Source organism: Cricetulus griseus, assembly GCF_003668045.3.
Source record: "Cricetulus griseus strain 17A/GY chromosome 1 unlocalized genomic scaffold, alternate assembly CriGri-PICRH-1.0 chr1_1, whole genome shotgun sequence".
Taxonomy (NCBI): domain Eukaryota; kingdom Metazoa; phylum Chordata; class Mammalia; order Rodentia; family Cricetidae; genus Cricetulus; species Cricetulus griseus.
Window position 1 is genome coordinate 253,564,862 of NW_023276807.1, and position 15,556 is coordinate 253,580,417.

At 40.1% G+C, this 15,556-nt stretch overlaps 1 protein-coding gene across 3 annotated transcripts in view; it reads left to right on the forward strand.

Moving 5' to 3' along the window:
- The window catches only part of Lmo7 (LIM domain 7), a 122,631-nt gene that overhangs the window by 93,906 nt on the left and 13,169 nt on the right, over positions 1 to 15,556 (forward strand). For 2 of the 3 annotated variants that reach the window (XM_035452608.1, XM_035452609.1), the window contains 10 exons: positions 4,772 to 4,886; positions 6,016 to 6,177; positions 7,221 to 7,330; positions 8,252 to 8,312; positions 9,873 to 9,929; positions 11,987 to 12,012; positions 12,289 to 12,393; positions 12,969 to 13,061; positions 13,492 to 13,925; positions 14,730 to 14,795. In XM_035452608.1, the coding sequence (XP_035308499.1) occupies positions 4,772 to 4,886; positions 6,016 to 6,177; positions 7,221 to 7,330; positions 8,252 to 8,312; positions 9,873 to 9,929; positions 11,987 to 12,012; positions 12,289 to 12,393; positions 12,969 to 13,061; positions 13,492 to 13,925; positions 14,730 to 14,795 (1,229 nt within the window). Of the gene's footprint in view, positions 1 to 4,771; positions 4,887 to 6,015; positions 6,178 to 7,139; positions 7,331 to 8,251; positions 8,313 to 9,872; positions 9,930 to 11,986; positions 12,013 to 12,288; positions 12,394 to 12,968; positions 13,062 to 13,491; positions 13,926 to 14,729; positions 14,796 to 15,556 lie in introns of all 3 variants that reach the window. The other variant, XM_035452607.1, reaches the window with a different exon arrangement.

Consider the following 15,556-nt stretch of genomic DNA (forward strand, 5'->3'; position numbering starts at 1 on the left):
ATTAGAGGAATGTTCCTCAATTTGGATAATCATTGGTAGTGCCTGGTAGGATGTGCACACTTTTGTTGGATTTTGTAGATAGGCAAGAAGCTGAGCAGGCTTGTATAGGCTGGCGGCCGTGGGTAGGAAGGCCACCTGCTTCTCTGTAGTGGAAAAATCTACCAGGGGTGAAGAAAGTTTTAGGTATCTCTTTGGTGAGGGAAGATGACTCCAGTACCAAAGCAGAGCTTTAATTTAAAGGTCATTTCCTTTTATTCTCATCCCAAGGAGTCCCTGGAATGTACCCAGAAACTACATGGACAGAAATTTAAAGATTATTTTCTCATTTTTTCTGGATTGTGTCACCAAACCTGCTTCTAGTGTCATTTTTTTTTTTTTTATTTTATCAGATGAGAAGGCCTTCCTTCAGTCAGCACATTTGTCTAGCTGGAAACATTGGAAGGGAATAGTTTTGTTAGTGTGTAAGATTGACTCTGACTTTCATTAATTTCCATCTGTGGTGACAGTGGAAATCCTTAATTCATCAATTCTAGGAGAAATAATTCATACTCTTGTGTTACCAGGTCACCCTTTGTCTATTTCTAGACAATCAGAGTCCCCTTCTGGCTCTTTAGTGTGGCAGTGAGTGGGGCAATCTTGTTTTCAGTGTGTACTTCTGTTCAAATTGTAGCCAGGCTGAATGAAATTGCTTTTAGCTTAAGTGCTGAACTGTTAGTGGATAGTTATTATTTTCTCTCTCTTGGCTTGGACAGCTGAAACTACTTGGGTAGTTCATTTCTTGGTCATCAAAATCTAGCTTTCACTTGATAATTTATATTTTTGTTCCAATCTAGTTCAAAAAGGCAATTCCTTAATTATCTTCTGTAGCTCAGATCCTTTGGCTGAAATTCTCATTTGGCTGAAATATTGTAGAGAAAGTTAAAAATTAGAGATCCTGCCTGAAATCAGAGTTGAATAGCTCATGTATGACTACAGTTATATCTATGTTTGCCTGTAAGAAGTCTTGGCTGTAACCTAGTAGTAAGGAACCCAACACTTCACAGGAATGCCCTAAAGAATTCCTAAGGAAGAAGTGACAGAGCTGGGAGCCTGTGACATGCCACCCTCATCCTTCAGCCACCATCATGCACTTTATTATTGTGTGTATGCATGTGTATCATGCACACATATGTGTCTTTATGTTTTGGGGAGGATGATGTATACATAAGATCGTCATGGGAAAGTAGGGCTCTTCAACCACAAACCACTTGAAAGTCAGTGTCAGAGAGGAAAGTACTCCAGTGCCATGCCTGAGGTAACTTAGGTATCAACAGAGATTCACCTGTAATTCTCCATGTGGCGCTCCTTTCTGTCTGTGTATTGTCCTGGACAGGACAGTCTGCCAGCCTGTAGCCATGGCAAAACCATCTTCCCTGTTAGCAGCTTCCGAGAGGAGAGTATCTGTTCTTTCATTTAGTGTGTTCAGAGATGTCTTTATTTTCAAGCTCAGAATAGCCTTTTGGGGACAGTTCTTCTGGTTTACTGTAATTGTGAAGCTCTTCCCTCTATGGCTGAAGCTTGTTGTGGTTCATCTTTTGTTTGGAAGAAAAGGATAATGCTCAGTTGCAGTCTCCCACAGCACAGTTTTTAAATGTAGTTTGAGACTATTTCTTCAAACACTATCTCTTATGTTTTCAACTAATAAAACCCTAATTAGTGGTTTGATTACCTAACTCATCATTTGTCTTTCTGTCTTTGTAGAACAATAGATTCTGTACTTCCATGGGCTTTAAGTTAGGTCTGTTGGTGGCGCATACCCTTAATCCCAGCACTCGGGAGGCAGAGGCAGGTGGATCTCTGTGAGTTCAAAGCCAGCCTGGTCTCCAGAGCGAGTGCCAGGATAGGATCCAAAGCTACACAGAGAAACCCTGCCTCGAAAAGCCAAAAAATTAAAATAAAATAAAAATAAAATAAAAAGATGACCACTCCTTTCACTGAGTCACCTCTAATTTAAGTGTGTGGTGGTTTTGGCCTAAATTATCAAGGGAAAGCTAGATTTTTGATGACTAAGAAATGAACTACCCAAGTAGTTTCAGTTTTCCATGCCAGAAAAGAGAAAATAATAGTTATCCATCAAGAATTAAGCATTTATGCTGAAAGAGTAGAACCAACTAGTAGCTTTCTCTACTCTATTCTCAGCCAAGTTTTTTTAACCTTCAAATTGGCACTCAGCAGGCTCATTAATAAGGCACATCATGACGACATCTGGATGCCTCTATTTACACTGTCTTTCAAAAGGCTTCCTATTGGAAGTTGGTTATTAGCTACACCTTTTTCTTTTGAAACCCCTCATATCCACCTTGGAAGAGTTACAATTATTAAGAACAAGGATAAAGCCTCATTTGTCTTTCTTTTCTAAAGTGCTAAGTACCATGTCTTACACAGAGTCCACGGACAATAATGTATGCTGCACGGTGAATAACTGAACCATATTACTGTTCTTCCATGTGTTCATAGAGCTTAGCACCTACTTGTATCTCTGCCTTCCTTTCCTTCCTTGTAATTCTTGCACATTATAGGAATTTTTCTCAGAGTATTGTCACTTGAATCTTAAATTTGCTTCATGGTTCAAAAAACACAGCGAGAAAACTATTACTAGTCTGGTTGGCCCTAGGTTTGAATTTAACTGCCAAATTAGGATTGGCAGTTTGTGACCTGGAAGGTAAAGTAACTTTGGAAGGATTTTTTAATAGGTCAGTCTAAATTCTTTATGATTAAAAAGCTAAGAATTAAAGACTAATTTGATAAATGCATGCAATGGTTTATATCTGTTGTTTACCCCACAATAAGGTATATGTTAAGAAGGTTGTTTAAGGGGCTGGCTCAGAGGTTAAGAGCACTGGTTGCTCTTCCAGAAGTCCTGAGTTCAATTCCCAGCAACCACATGGTGGCTCACAACCATCTGTTATGAGATCTGGTGCCCTCTTCTGGTGTGCAGATAGACATGGAAGCAGCATGTTGTATACAAAATAAATAAAGAAAATATTTTTTTTTCTTTTTTAAAGAAGATTGTTTAAAAACCAGGCCTGGTGGTACACTCCTTTAATCCCAGCACTGGGGAGTCAGAGGCAAGTGTATCTCTGTCAGTTCGAGGCTAGTCTAGTCTACAAAGAGAGTTTCTGGACAACTAGAGCTGTTACACAAAGAAACCCTGTCTCAAAAAAAAAAAAAAAAATCAAAATATAAAAGGGCAAAAAAAAAAGCTGTTTAAAAATTTTAATTATATTTGTGTGTGTGAGTTTTATCGGTCACAGCACACATATGGAGGTCAGAGGACAATTTGCAAGAGTTGGTTCTCTCCTCCTCCATGAGGCCTGGTGTCTGAACTCAGGTTGTTAGGCTTAGTGATAAGTGCTTTTATTTGCTGAACCATCTTGCCAGCCAATAAAAGATGATTTAACAATGCTACCTTACTGTGAAACTGAAATTTGCTTTAGAAAATTATTTAAGAAAGTCCTAGGGACTGGAGAAATGGTGCAGCAGTTAAGAGTACTGGCTACTCTTCCTGAGAACCCAGGTTCACTTCCTAGAACCCATATATAGTGGCTCACAGCTCTTTGTAACGCCAGTTCCAAAGGATCTGATGCCCTCTTTGGCCTCTACAGACACTGCACACATGGGGTACAACCACGTATATGAACACCTCTCTCTCTCTCTCTCTCTCTCTCTCTCTCTCTCTCTCTCTCTCTGGTTTTCAAGGCAGGGTTTCTCTGTGTAACAGCTCTGGCTGCCCTGGAATTCACTTTGTAGACCAGGTTGTCCTTGAACTCACAGAGATCTATCTGCCTTTCTGTCCTAAGTGTTGGGATTAATAGCATGTACACTACCACCTGGCTTAAAATAATATCTTGAGAGAGAGACAGAGAAAGGGAGGGAGGGATGAAGGGAAGAAGGAAGGGAGGGAGGGAGGAAGGAAGGTTATGAGAATATCCTGGGGTGTAGGATTTGTTTTCATGTAGTAAAGAGGGTGGAAGTAGACTTCTACTTTTCCCAAGATGCTATTGTTGTTGGGCTCTGGGGGTACTGGTGCTGCTTCAAAGGAGCTGAAATCTCTTACTCTGGATGTCCTGTGCATAGTTTCTCTCAGATGAGAGAACAAACTTGTGTATTTTACAGCAAGGCCTCTGCATCCTCATCAACCAGCTGAGCCAACAAATATGCACTCCTAAGGATAGCTGGTTATCCGTCTGTGGGCCATTTGCCCAATTCAGCTACAAATGCTTAATGTTGGAGGTCAATTGCTTCTCAATCTGTCTGTCATTTAAAACAGATAATTTAAATTACTTTTTCTTGTTCTTAGGTGAGGAATAAGTGTTTTTGTAAATTAGATCTGCTTGTTTGGTGAACAATAGACTAGATTCTATTTTTTAAAATTATGTAAGTACTTAATTTCTGTTCCACTACACATAGTGAGGAAGATGATGGAGAGAAATGAATAGACCACAGGTATAGGAAAAGCAACTGAAAAGCCTAGATTTAAGTGGCCAACTTGTTTGTAGGATTATATTAATATAAAGCATTGGTTGACGATAGATTTGCCCTTAGCTGATGTTAGCAGAAAATAGTACTCTGTCATAAACCTGTAAGTGAAAGTTTTATCAGAACAAAGGAAGAAAATGTCTTGAACCTACTCAGGTGTACCTTGGTGCAGCTTCCCGTCTTTCATGGATAGGTTTTCCTCCATGTGGGTGCCAGGGACACCTGACACCAGCGTTTCATGTTTTACTTTCAGGATCAGTTCAGCGATATGAGAATCAGCATAAACCAGACGCCTGGGAACAAACCTGACTTTGGGTTTACAATAAAATGGGATTTTTCTGGGATCTCCGTAGCATCAGTTGAAAAAGGTAAACCATATGCCTAACTATATCGTGCTACCTTCTCTGCTGTGTATGGGAATTAGAAGCAACTTGAGTTGGGTGTGGGGTGGGGGCATGGGAAAGACGCATTTCCGTGGAAGACAGTGGCAAGGTCGCTTCTGCAAGACTAGTAGTTGGAATTACAAACTACATATTGTTTATTCTCCCTTCCTAATTCGTTTTGTTTTGCAAAACGAATTATTTTTTGACCTTAGAGAATTAAAAGAAAAACCTCAATTTCTAGGAATGTTAACAAGTAGTAGTACTTACCTTGAAGACTTAGTGTGAAATTTTTGTGGATAATTGTATTTTGTAGCAGATGTCTACAGGCCTATGATAGATCAACATGGGGGTTGTTGTTCTTTGTAGTGACGTGAACCCAAGTGGGTCCCACATGCTAGGTCCTCTGTCCCTAGTCACTACCTGCCAAGAATGATGTTTTCTAACTATTGTTAGCATTTTGTCTGTCGTTTACTATATATGTTCAGCGTGCTTTGGGACTTCTGCTGGATCAGTCAGGGTTATGTCAAGGCAAACCCAGCACCTGCTAAATTTGCCTTCAAGGTTGAAAACTGCAATGAGAGCTATCCTATTTGAGAGGAGGAGGTCCATGTTCTCATATTTTTACCGTACAGAATTTGTGTTGATATCGGCTCTTGCTTTTAAATATCAAAATTGATGGAATCATGGTAGTTTAAGTGGTAATTTTATGCAGTTTGAAGGGACTCTTTTTTCCCTTTCCCCCAGAGTGCTAAATGATGCTCAATTAAAGTATAATATATTTCACATTTTTAATTTAAAAATAATTGCATGTTTTCTTTGTACTTAGGAGAGTTAATTATTTTTTGGGGGGGGCTGGGGGAGCTGTACTTCCCATTTCTCCTTTCAGTGTTTATGAAGATGCAGACTCTGAAATGAACAATGCCCCTGGTACTTGATGTGGTCTAGGGATTCAGTTATTAGATAACTTAAAAATTCCAGTGTTGCTGCTCTACTGGAAACAATAAGAACTAGTCGAGATGAAAATGTAACAGACTTTCCTTAACTTGAAGCAACAGGAAGCAGATTGCTTGCGAGTTCCTTTTCATTTGATTTTTGTAACTTTTACATTGTTTAGGTAGCCCAGCAGAATTTTCTCAGCTGCAGGTAGATGATGAAATTCTTGCCATCAATAACACCAAGTTTTCATATAAGGATACAAAAAAGTGGGAGGAAACCATGGCAAACGCCCAGGAAACTGGAAACTTAGTGATGGATGTCAGGCGCTATGGAAAGTCTGGTGAGTTGGTTTCCCTCTGTGCCTGGCTTTCTAAGTGGGGAAATGCGACTTTGGCAAGTGGTTGTAACAGTTGGCTTTATTAATCCTCTCCCTACCCCTGTTTCACGTAGCTTTGTGCTTGCAATTGTTTCGTCATTGTGCTTGGACAAATCATGGACCCCACCTCTGAATATTCCTCCTGAAAATGCTTCACTAGCAAATCTACTGAATTCGACACCATTTGACTGCTTATGTAACTGATCTGGCTGAATGCAAATGTCAGCGCAAATGTACCTGAACCTAGCAGTCACAAAGCTGCGCCTTAAGAATGGGTGCTGTGGTGGCGCACCTTTAATCCCAGCACTTGGGATGCAAAGGCAGGCAGATCTCTGAGTTCGAGGCCAACCTGGTCTACAGCGTCAATTCCAGGATACCTGGGGCTACACAGAGAAATCCTGTATCAAACAAAACAAAACACGCCCCCCCCCCCAAAAAAAAAAACCAAAAGAGAGAGGTGGGGACGGAGACTGATTTAACTTTCTCTCCAGTAGTTAACTATCCTGCTGTCATCAAGCTCACATTAGGACACCTTCCTTGTTATTCTCAGAGGGATTTATATCCCTGTGTTTCTGTGTCATTGGTGATGTAAAGATGGGAAGGGGCGTTAAGTCTCTTCCGACTCCCAAATGTTTGGTGTCGGCATATAACATGTAGTCCCAGTTTAAGAAAAGAATCAGCACGTTTGCTAGTTGTCTTGCTACTACCATGATCTCTAACCTTTGGGTTTTGGGAAGGTGGTCTGCTGGTAAAGGCCCCGAAGTCTCCATGTCGTTGGCACACTGGATGATTCATCTGTTTGATTCATCTGTCTGACTGTACGTCTGTCTGTCTGTGTACATTTTGTATCTGTTCATTCAGTAACTGTGTTCTTTCCACTTCACCATCTATGTGTATTCATTACTTGGTCTTCATGTGCCAATCAGACTGGGGCAGAGACCAACCTCCCCTGCCATCTACACGGCATAAAACCCTCAATCTTACCAGTGTGGCTACCAAAATTATAGGTTCACCTGAAACAAAGTGGACTGATACAACAACTTCAGGGATTTACAACTCGGACAAGTCTTCAAGTCTGTCGGTAACCACTGATTTCTCTGAAAGCCTTCAGAGTCCTGTAAGTAGAACGAAATAACAACAGAAGCTGTGTGTGGGGAAAGCAATCAGTTTTGATACTATATAAAAGATAAATAGGTTATACTTAATAAATGCACTAAAGTGTACTCTTGAAAATACTGGGTGTTTTTATTAGCAGCCTTTTATTGTTGAGTTATGTAAAGGTAACAACATTCCATAATGTTGCTCTGCAGGTCTTTCTGACCAATCTTTCATCATTACAGTCATCTCTCAGATCGGTGTGAATGAGAAATAGCAATTGTGAAAAATTACATTCTATACATTCTTTGTGTTCTGCAGTCTATTGGCAAAATGTAGTCACTTTGAACACCATGAAACCTCATAAAGCAATTGAATTGGATTGCATGTGTGATTAAGACGTAATCAGTTTCATGAATTGATTTAAAAAGCGCAAAGCAGGAAATTTCAAATTTTAAAGCAATATTTTTTCATATAGTTTTATGAAAAAACTGCTTTCTGTTTCTAATTACAATTGTTCATTTTAATTGATAATTTAAACTTTGAATTGAATAAACTTATCTAAAAGGAAATATTATTACATTTTAAAGGACAGATTTAAATGTTAAAGGATCATAAATGGTTGTTTTTACTACTTATGAGCCCAATACTCATAAATATAAGCCAAATGAATGAATATTTTATCTGTCATGCCTCTTAGAATATTAATGACTGATTAAACTAATGGTCATTCTTGCCTATAGCTAGTCATTAATCCTCTCACAAGTATTGCAGAGTAACGAAAAAATTAAGTTTTTAGTACACATAAGAAGCTGTGAGTAATGAATCAGTATCCTGAAAAACCCATCTTGTTTTTAAAGATACTTTTCTCTAATGAGAGATGTATTATTTAAGCCCAAAGTCTAATCAGAGAGAATGTTAATTAGCATTTTACCCTTTCCAGTATACCGAATCTAAAGAAATCAATGGAATTCATGAGGAAAGCAACACCTTTGATTCAAAAGGTAAAGATCACTTTGAAATTACTTCCATTTGTTCCACAGGGTAAGTTACAGCTCTTGAGATCTGCCATAAAAATTAATATATGTGAGTGAAGGAAAGCCGAATGCACAGCAAGTTGAAACCAAGATTAGCATGCAGATCCAGTTGCTGCCAGGTGGGAAGGAGTCAGTTCCAGTGTGGAACATTGCAGGAGCTGTAAATGCAAATTTGGCAGCAGGTTCTGGAACTCTGGGTACCTGTGTGCCTAAGCCAAATAAGAACAGGTTTTCCCGGAGCCATCAGCTTCCTGGCTAAGGAGTGTTGGCAGAAGGATCACTATTAAATACAAAATGGGAGGTTTCCTTTCCTTCTTCATTGTTCTGCAGAGAATCACCAAGGCAGTAACAGTTGAGAGTCACCTTTGTCTTGAAAGAAAAGGCCAGAAGCATCCAGGGTGTGGTTACAGTTCTCACTCTCCTGGCTTTGACCATTCAGAAATAACTTAGCCACTGATTGCTGTTATGCTGTTTCTTAGACATATCAGAAAGATCTTTCAAGACCATATAGGCATGGAAGAGGCCAGAAGAAGCTAAATATCTTACACCATGAGACCAGGCTTCCTGCCATGGGGCTGTGTTTGCTTTGGTGACTTTAGGCACACTTGGGTAGTTTGAAAATATGTTGAACAAAGCTGACCAAAGTACATGAATTTCCCTCTTCTCTGTGATTATTTTCTTTGTCTTTCATTTCTAATAATTAGAAGCTGGGTCTGTTGTTTCCCTTATCAACAGTTTTAAAATAAACATTGCTTATTTTGCTTTATGAAAGTAAAATCTCAGGAATCCCAGTTGGGTTCTTCCCATGGCCCAGGTAGTAGAGCCAATTGATAGAGACACCTATGTGGTGACCATGCGACTCTCTGAAGGGCTTGCTGCTTCAGGACTGGTTAGATAAGGAAGCATAAACCACTATCAGGTGACATTTACAGTCTGGACCACAGTTTTGGGACCCGACTATGGGAGAAGTCGTATTAGGTTTTCTTTTTCTTTCTAACCCTATTAAAATAAGACATAAGCCAGCATCTATACATTTCCTAGATACTACTATAGAATATTCTAATCAAAGACACATTACCTTTAGCGTATGTTTTCATCTGGCCATTCTTTAAGTTTTATAGCTTTTGATCTCTTCTTCTCAAATACTTTAAAATTTTTCTGCATCTGCATCATGTTGTAAAAATGCTTTGGTAGACATACTATTAGGTCAATTAACCTAGACAAAAAGTGTTAGTTTTCATTTCTTGGAAGCCCTGCGCAGTAAGATGATGGTATGGCTCTCCTTGCTGTGAACATACAATGCTATTTACTAAAAGTAATTAATAAAAGTATTTGTTCCTCTTACTAATTTGAATGTAGTGTAGACTACTAAAATGTGTGTGTCTGCCTTGAAATAATCTCTATCTTTAGGGGCGACCAATTTGTTATTTTAAAAAAAAAAAACATTGCTACAGATTAGAAAGGTATAACAAGTGGTAAGAAATTGAAATGAATGACATGGTATTTATTTTCTTATTTTTCAACTAGCATCAGAATCCATTTCTTTGAGAAATTTAAAAAGGCGATCACAATTTTTTGAACAAGGTAAACTGTAAAGCTAACTCTTCCTGGGCTCTCATGAACACTTGCCTCACCCTCCACTCTTCCTTGTAGTCTGTGGTTCTGGGCACCGGTCTCCTTCCATCTTGCTGCTGTTATGACCAAGCAACATAACCCATTTCCGTTCTTTCCCCAGGATCACCAGGCTTTTCTTACAGTTCATGGGTCTACCTCTGTGGTAATGGGTCTTTGCGTGTCTTTTGTCTAGCTCGCAAGGTGTTTCTCTCTTTTAACCTTGTGAAAAAAACAAAACAAAGCAGTGAGATGCTATTAAACACACGTGTTTTTCCACTGGGTAACAGTAAGAAATGAGGAGTTTCATTTATGCCTTACTGCTTTTTATCATCTGCACAGTGTTAGGTTACACCAACATGTGTTTGGTCAACTTACAAAAACAAACAAACAAACAAACAAACAAAAAAAAAAAACCAACAACAACCAGTTTTTGGCTATGGGAATACTGTTAATGAAGAACAGAGTTGCTTGTTGCTGTTACAATGATGGCAGAGGACTAATAATGATGACTCTGTTGATGCCAAAGAAAATTGGGGGCCTCTGAACACGGGAGCGTTGCGAAAGCTGTGTTGGTGTAGCTGTGCGGGGCTGCCTCGTGAGGTGTGATGCATGCGGCCTTTCCTCATCTTCACATTGTCTAACACTCTGTCTCCTGAATGTGTTTCCAATGTTTTGCTACGAAGGACTTAAAAATAACATCTAACATTTCAGATGCAACATCACAGAAGATTTACTGTGGCCATCTAAAATGTTACTGTTTCTTTAAAGATTAATGAAACATTTCAAAATTTGCTTTATGATGCCTCCTGGGTTTGTGTCTGTTGTGTTTATTGCCTAATAGTCTTCCTAAGGTAGATTAAGTTTCATCTCAGACCCATAGATAGAGTTTATCAGCTATCTTTGGAGCTTTTGATTTGTAGTTTCTCACCAAACTCACTATTTTCTGTGGCAATTCAGTTGAAGTGATAACACACTCCTAATTTGATCTGGCTAAAGCAAAATAATTCCTCGTCTTTATTTTAGTTTTCTGTCACCTTTCAATGAGCTATTTTAGAGGAGAACATTTTCCTATGTCTTAAAGCAATTTTCTTTAAATAGTTACATAAGTGAACAGTTTATGTGACAGCTGAGATTCCAGGAAAGTTTCTAAATATCGAATAATAGTATATTTTGTAAAAATTCAATTTTCTATAATTGTATAATGTGTTCACACACATTACTATAAACTCCTTTATGATAAAAAGATTGTTAGTTCAGTGTAGTCATACACAGCTCTATTGCCAAGGCTAGGCAGCAAGATTAAAAGTTCAAGGCCAGCCTAGACTAAATTGTGTCTCAAAATAGTAGTCAAAACATTGGCCAGGCGGTGTGGTGCACACCTGTCATCCCATCACATGGATGATGGAGTCGGGAGGACTAAAAGTTCAGAGTCATTGTTGGCTTGAGGTCAGCCTGAGTATCATGAGACCCTGTCTCAGAAAACAACAAGAAGATATAATAATATAGTGTCTGATCGTTTGCACATCAACCTTGAATTCCTCTTCAGAATAATGGAAGAGGAAAGGTGTCTTGAGCTCGTTTTTTGCCATCATTTCAATTCGAAAGCAGTTCATTAGCAAGGAGACCTGGGAAATGAGATTGGCTGCTGTCATCCTTTTGATGAATATTTGCAGTAATTGGGCTTGGAGATGTAGTGTTGGTGTTCTTTTCCCCTATTAAGCTAAACTATGGGGCGCTGTTCAGTTTAGTATCAATGAAGCCTCTTATGAAGGCCTCAGCAAGTTGGTGCTGTTCCCTAGAGTTTGGGGACCAGTGGTTTCCTCTGTTACTAAATTTGGGTTTGGAAGACGCGTACAGATGGAACTGAAGGGAAAGGATTCATAGCTGCGTTTCAAAGAAAACCGATGTCACTTGGCATACTGGCAGAGACAGCTAGTGAGATCTGACTCCCTGAAAAGAATTATTTTGTAGAAATGGAGACTGACATTGTGCTTCTCTTCCTTCCTTGCTCATGCGCTGCAATGCAGGGAGCTCCGATTCTGTGGTTCCTGATGTGAGTATTAGACCTCTGTAGTTGGGAATATGTAAGGGAAGTCTGGCGGGACTGGATTACTACACAGTAATATTTCTTGCATTATTTTAAGATGTATAAATGTTGATTGGGTTGTCAACTAAAAAAGATGATGTTGAAATGTGAGACCATATCTTCTCTGTTATGGTTTAAGCCAGCATGAGATGAGTAATTGATGAGTATGGAGGAATTTCAGTAGTTAACCTAAGGAATCATGTTGACCTGTGTTCTACATCTCTTGTGCCACAAACTGGTTAGCTTCCGGTTCCAACCCTCAATGCTCCAAGTCGTTGGGCATGGGATCAAGAGGAGGAGAGAAAACGACAGGAGAGGTGGCAGAAGGAGCAGGACCGCCTACTTCAGGTAGCATTGCATAGCCCGGGTGAAGAGAGGGCTTAGCTTTTAGTGCTCTCTTCTGGCCAGTGCCAACCAGTGTTGAGAAGCAAGCTTGAAAAGAAGCAGAATAAAACCAGCGTCCGTGTCACTAGTAAACCCCTTTGCATATTGGGTGCATATTTTGTATTAAATCCTTACTTTCCATTCTGATGATTGTATAAACTGTCAGGCATTAACCCCTATGGGCACCTTGGAGACACGAGGGGCACAGTCTGTGAGGATTTGTCCCTGTCAGCAGTAGATGAGGGCTGTTTTGTCATCAGTCTCTCTCATCCTCGCTGGAGGCCTTGATGAGTTCCATTAACAGTAGAGCTTGGGCATAGGGCATAGGTCTCCTTCCTTGTGGCTACTCCTTCCTGCTACCTGGACATCCACATTTCACGTTAGTGCAAGACCTCTTTTGTTTTCTTCAGGGACTAAACTCAGTTTGGTCACATGAAAGTGATATGGAGGTTTACAGAGAGCAAAATTGTTAATGGGAAATAATTGTTTCCCATGAGAAGGCAAACCTTGATTAATTATTATGCCATATTTCCTCATAGGAGAAATACCAACGTGAGCAAGAAAAGCTGAGGGAGGAGTGGCAGAAAGCTCAGCAGGAGGCCGAGAGGGAGAATTCCAAGTACTTGGATGAGGTAGCATGAAGCATGCCTCGTTCCCTTCTTCCTTCTCTTGTACCTTTCTGGAGAGCCTAGGCAAGGAGTGCCACACCCCATTTCCCTATACACATTCTCACCTCTTTGGAAAATATATTGAACTCTCGTGTTTTAGAAATTTGCTTTTACATTTTAATTTCTCTCCTAGTTTTTCTAGTGTATCATCAAGTAATTATTTCTTAGAGTATCAGTAGTCTTTTTGCCCTTAGCACTTCAGTTATTCACATGATTCTTTTGTTTGTTTTTTTTTTTTTTGAGTTGTAACTATCTTCTTGGAATTCCAGACTGATTGTCATATTGTAGTGTGTGTGTGTTCGCGCGCGCGCGCGCTGCGCGCGCGCGCGCGCGCATTTATTTATTTATTTATTTATTTATTTATTTATTTATTTACTTTTTGCTGGCTACCTAGGAGCTGATGGTTCTAAACTCCAACAGTATTTCTCTGACCACTCGGGAGCCTGCTGCTGCCACATGGGAACACACCTGGAGTGAAGGCTCTAAGTCTTCTGACAGGGAAGGAACCCGAGCAGGAGAGGAGGAGAGGGGGCAGCTGGAAGAGGACGCTGTTAGTGAGGATCTGAGTCGAAAGCTGCAGGAACAGCTCCTGCTGGAGCAGGAGAAGAAACGGAAGGAACAAGAATCTCAGGAAGAAGAGCTTCGGAAGCAGCGGGAGGCTGAGGCTGAGGCCCAGGCCCAGGCCCAGGCCCAGGCCCAGGCAGAGGCTGAAGCCAAGGCCCGTGCAGAGGCCCAGGCCAAGGCTCAAGAGCAAAAACGAGCTGAAACACAGAAGCACCAGGCCGAGAGGGAGCGCGAGACTTCCGTCAAGATCTACCAGTACCGGAGGTCTGTTCCTATAGCTGAAGGGCACCGTGGTGTTTGAAAAGTGGTGACTTTGTTTTGTTCACCCTGTATGTCTTTCCTCCTCTGTCATGCTGTCTTTGCTTTACACAGCTGAATCAACCAGTTCCAAGGATCCTTTAAATCACAAACAGCAGTGTGTCTCTTTAATTCCTCAGCTCTTGCATGACTTCCTGACATATTGCAAAGCCATCAAAACTCTTTGCCAAGGCTAGAAAGCTCACGTGAGCTTGGTGTTGCCTAAGAGCTTATTAAGATCTTTTAGCCCTTAGCATTTAGGCTCTTGCCTGGTTACTGTCTGCCTTCTTCTGATGAAAATGCCAGCAGGCCTTGCCTTGGACTTCAGTGTTTTTTACCTTTGAAAATGACTTCCTTCATATGTGTGTGGCCCACTTATTTGATTTCACAATTTACCATTAGCCTTTCCAGAATACCCGATTCTGCCTACCCACCGTTTCTTTCTACACCACACTAGCCTTCATTATTTTCTTCTTGGCCTGCCTGTCCCAAGAAGATGTGCTATAAAGCAAAAACTAAAAAAAAAAAAAAAAAAATTCTGTAGCCCTAGATCATTACCAGAATATGGGGCTCCTACCCTGCCCCCACTGCGAATGTATGACTGGACTGCACATGTGATTAGCAACTGGCCTGTAGGTCAGTTTTCTGTAGCAGCTGACTGAAATGCCATAGACAATTTGCTTAAAGAGATTAGAATACTATTTTGATATCCCTAAAGTCAGGGAATGTCTTAAAGTTTGGTATTTTAATAGAAAAAAATTTCCTTTTTAGGCCTATTGATTCCTACGACATTCTGAAGAAAGAGGAGGAATCTTCAGGGCTGTTTGCTAGTGACAGGTGTGTGGACTATCGCCTTTTACTTGTTGACTTCAGATGAATTTCCCTCCGTTCACCAAGGTGATCTGTAGAGCTACTGCAGCCCTTTGTCATTTGGAATACAAGAAAAAAAATATTTGAAGATTATTCTTTGTATCACTCAGATTTTGCTGTGTAAAAATTACCTGTAAACTTAGCTTAAGATTTTTGGGACTCAGCATTTTGCACTGAGCTCATTTGGAAATTTTGGTTGTCTGGGCTTAGTCACATACCTGCTCTGCTTTGGGGAGTTGGTATAAGTGGTGTAAGTGTCTGGGGAAATGAGAGTGACTATAAGAGCCCATGGAATCTTATATGCATGGTGGGCTGAAAAGAAACAGAAATGACAAAAGATAGTCTCCAAGACACCTGCGATCTAAGCTATTGTTCAAACTAAAGTCAAAGGCTGCTTCAAGCGAGAGTTGTTTGTAGCTAACAAATGTTTGTAATCTAAGGACTCAGGTAGCTGAGATAGAAGGGTTGATGTGAGTTCGAGACTAGCCCAAACGACATAATGAGTTCAAGGCCAGCCTAGGCTACCAAGCAAAAAATCTTTCCTCAAAAAAAAAAAAAGCAAACACAAACAAACAAACAAACAAAACACAGAGAAACAAAAGTTGTATTACTATCCTGCCTTGTGGGAGCAGTCATTTTAGAAGATGAGTAGACAAAAATTGTCCCTTTTTGGTCATTCAGAGCAGTGTTTAAATTTTTGAGACAGGGTCTCAATAGGTAGCCCAAGA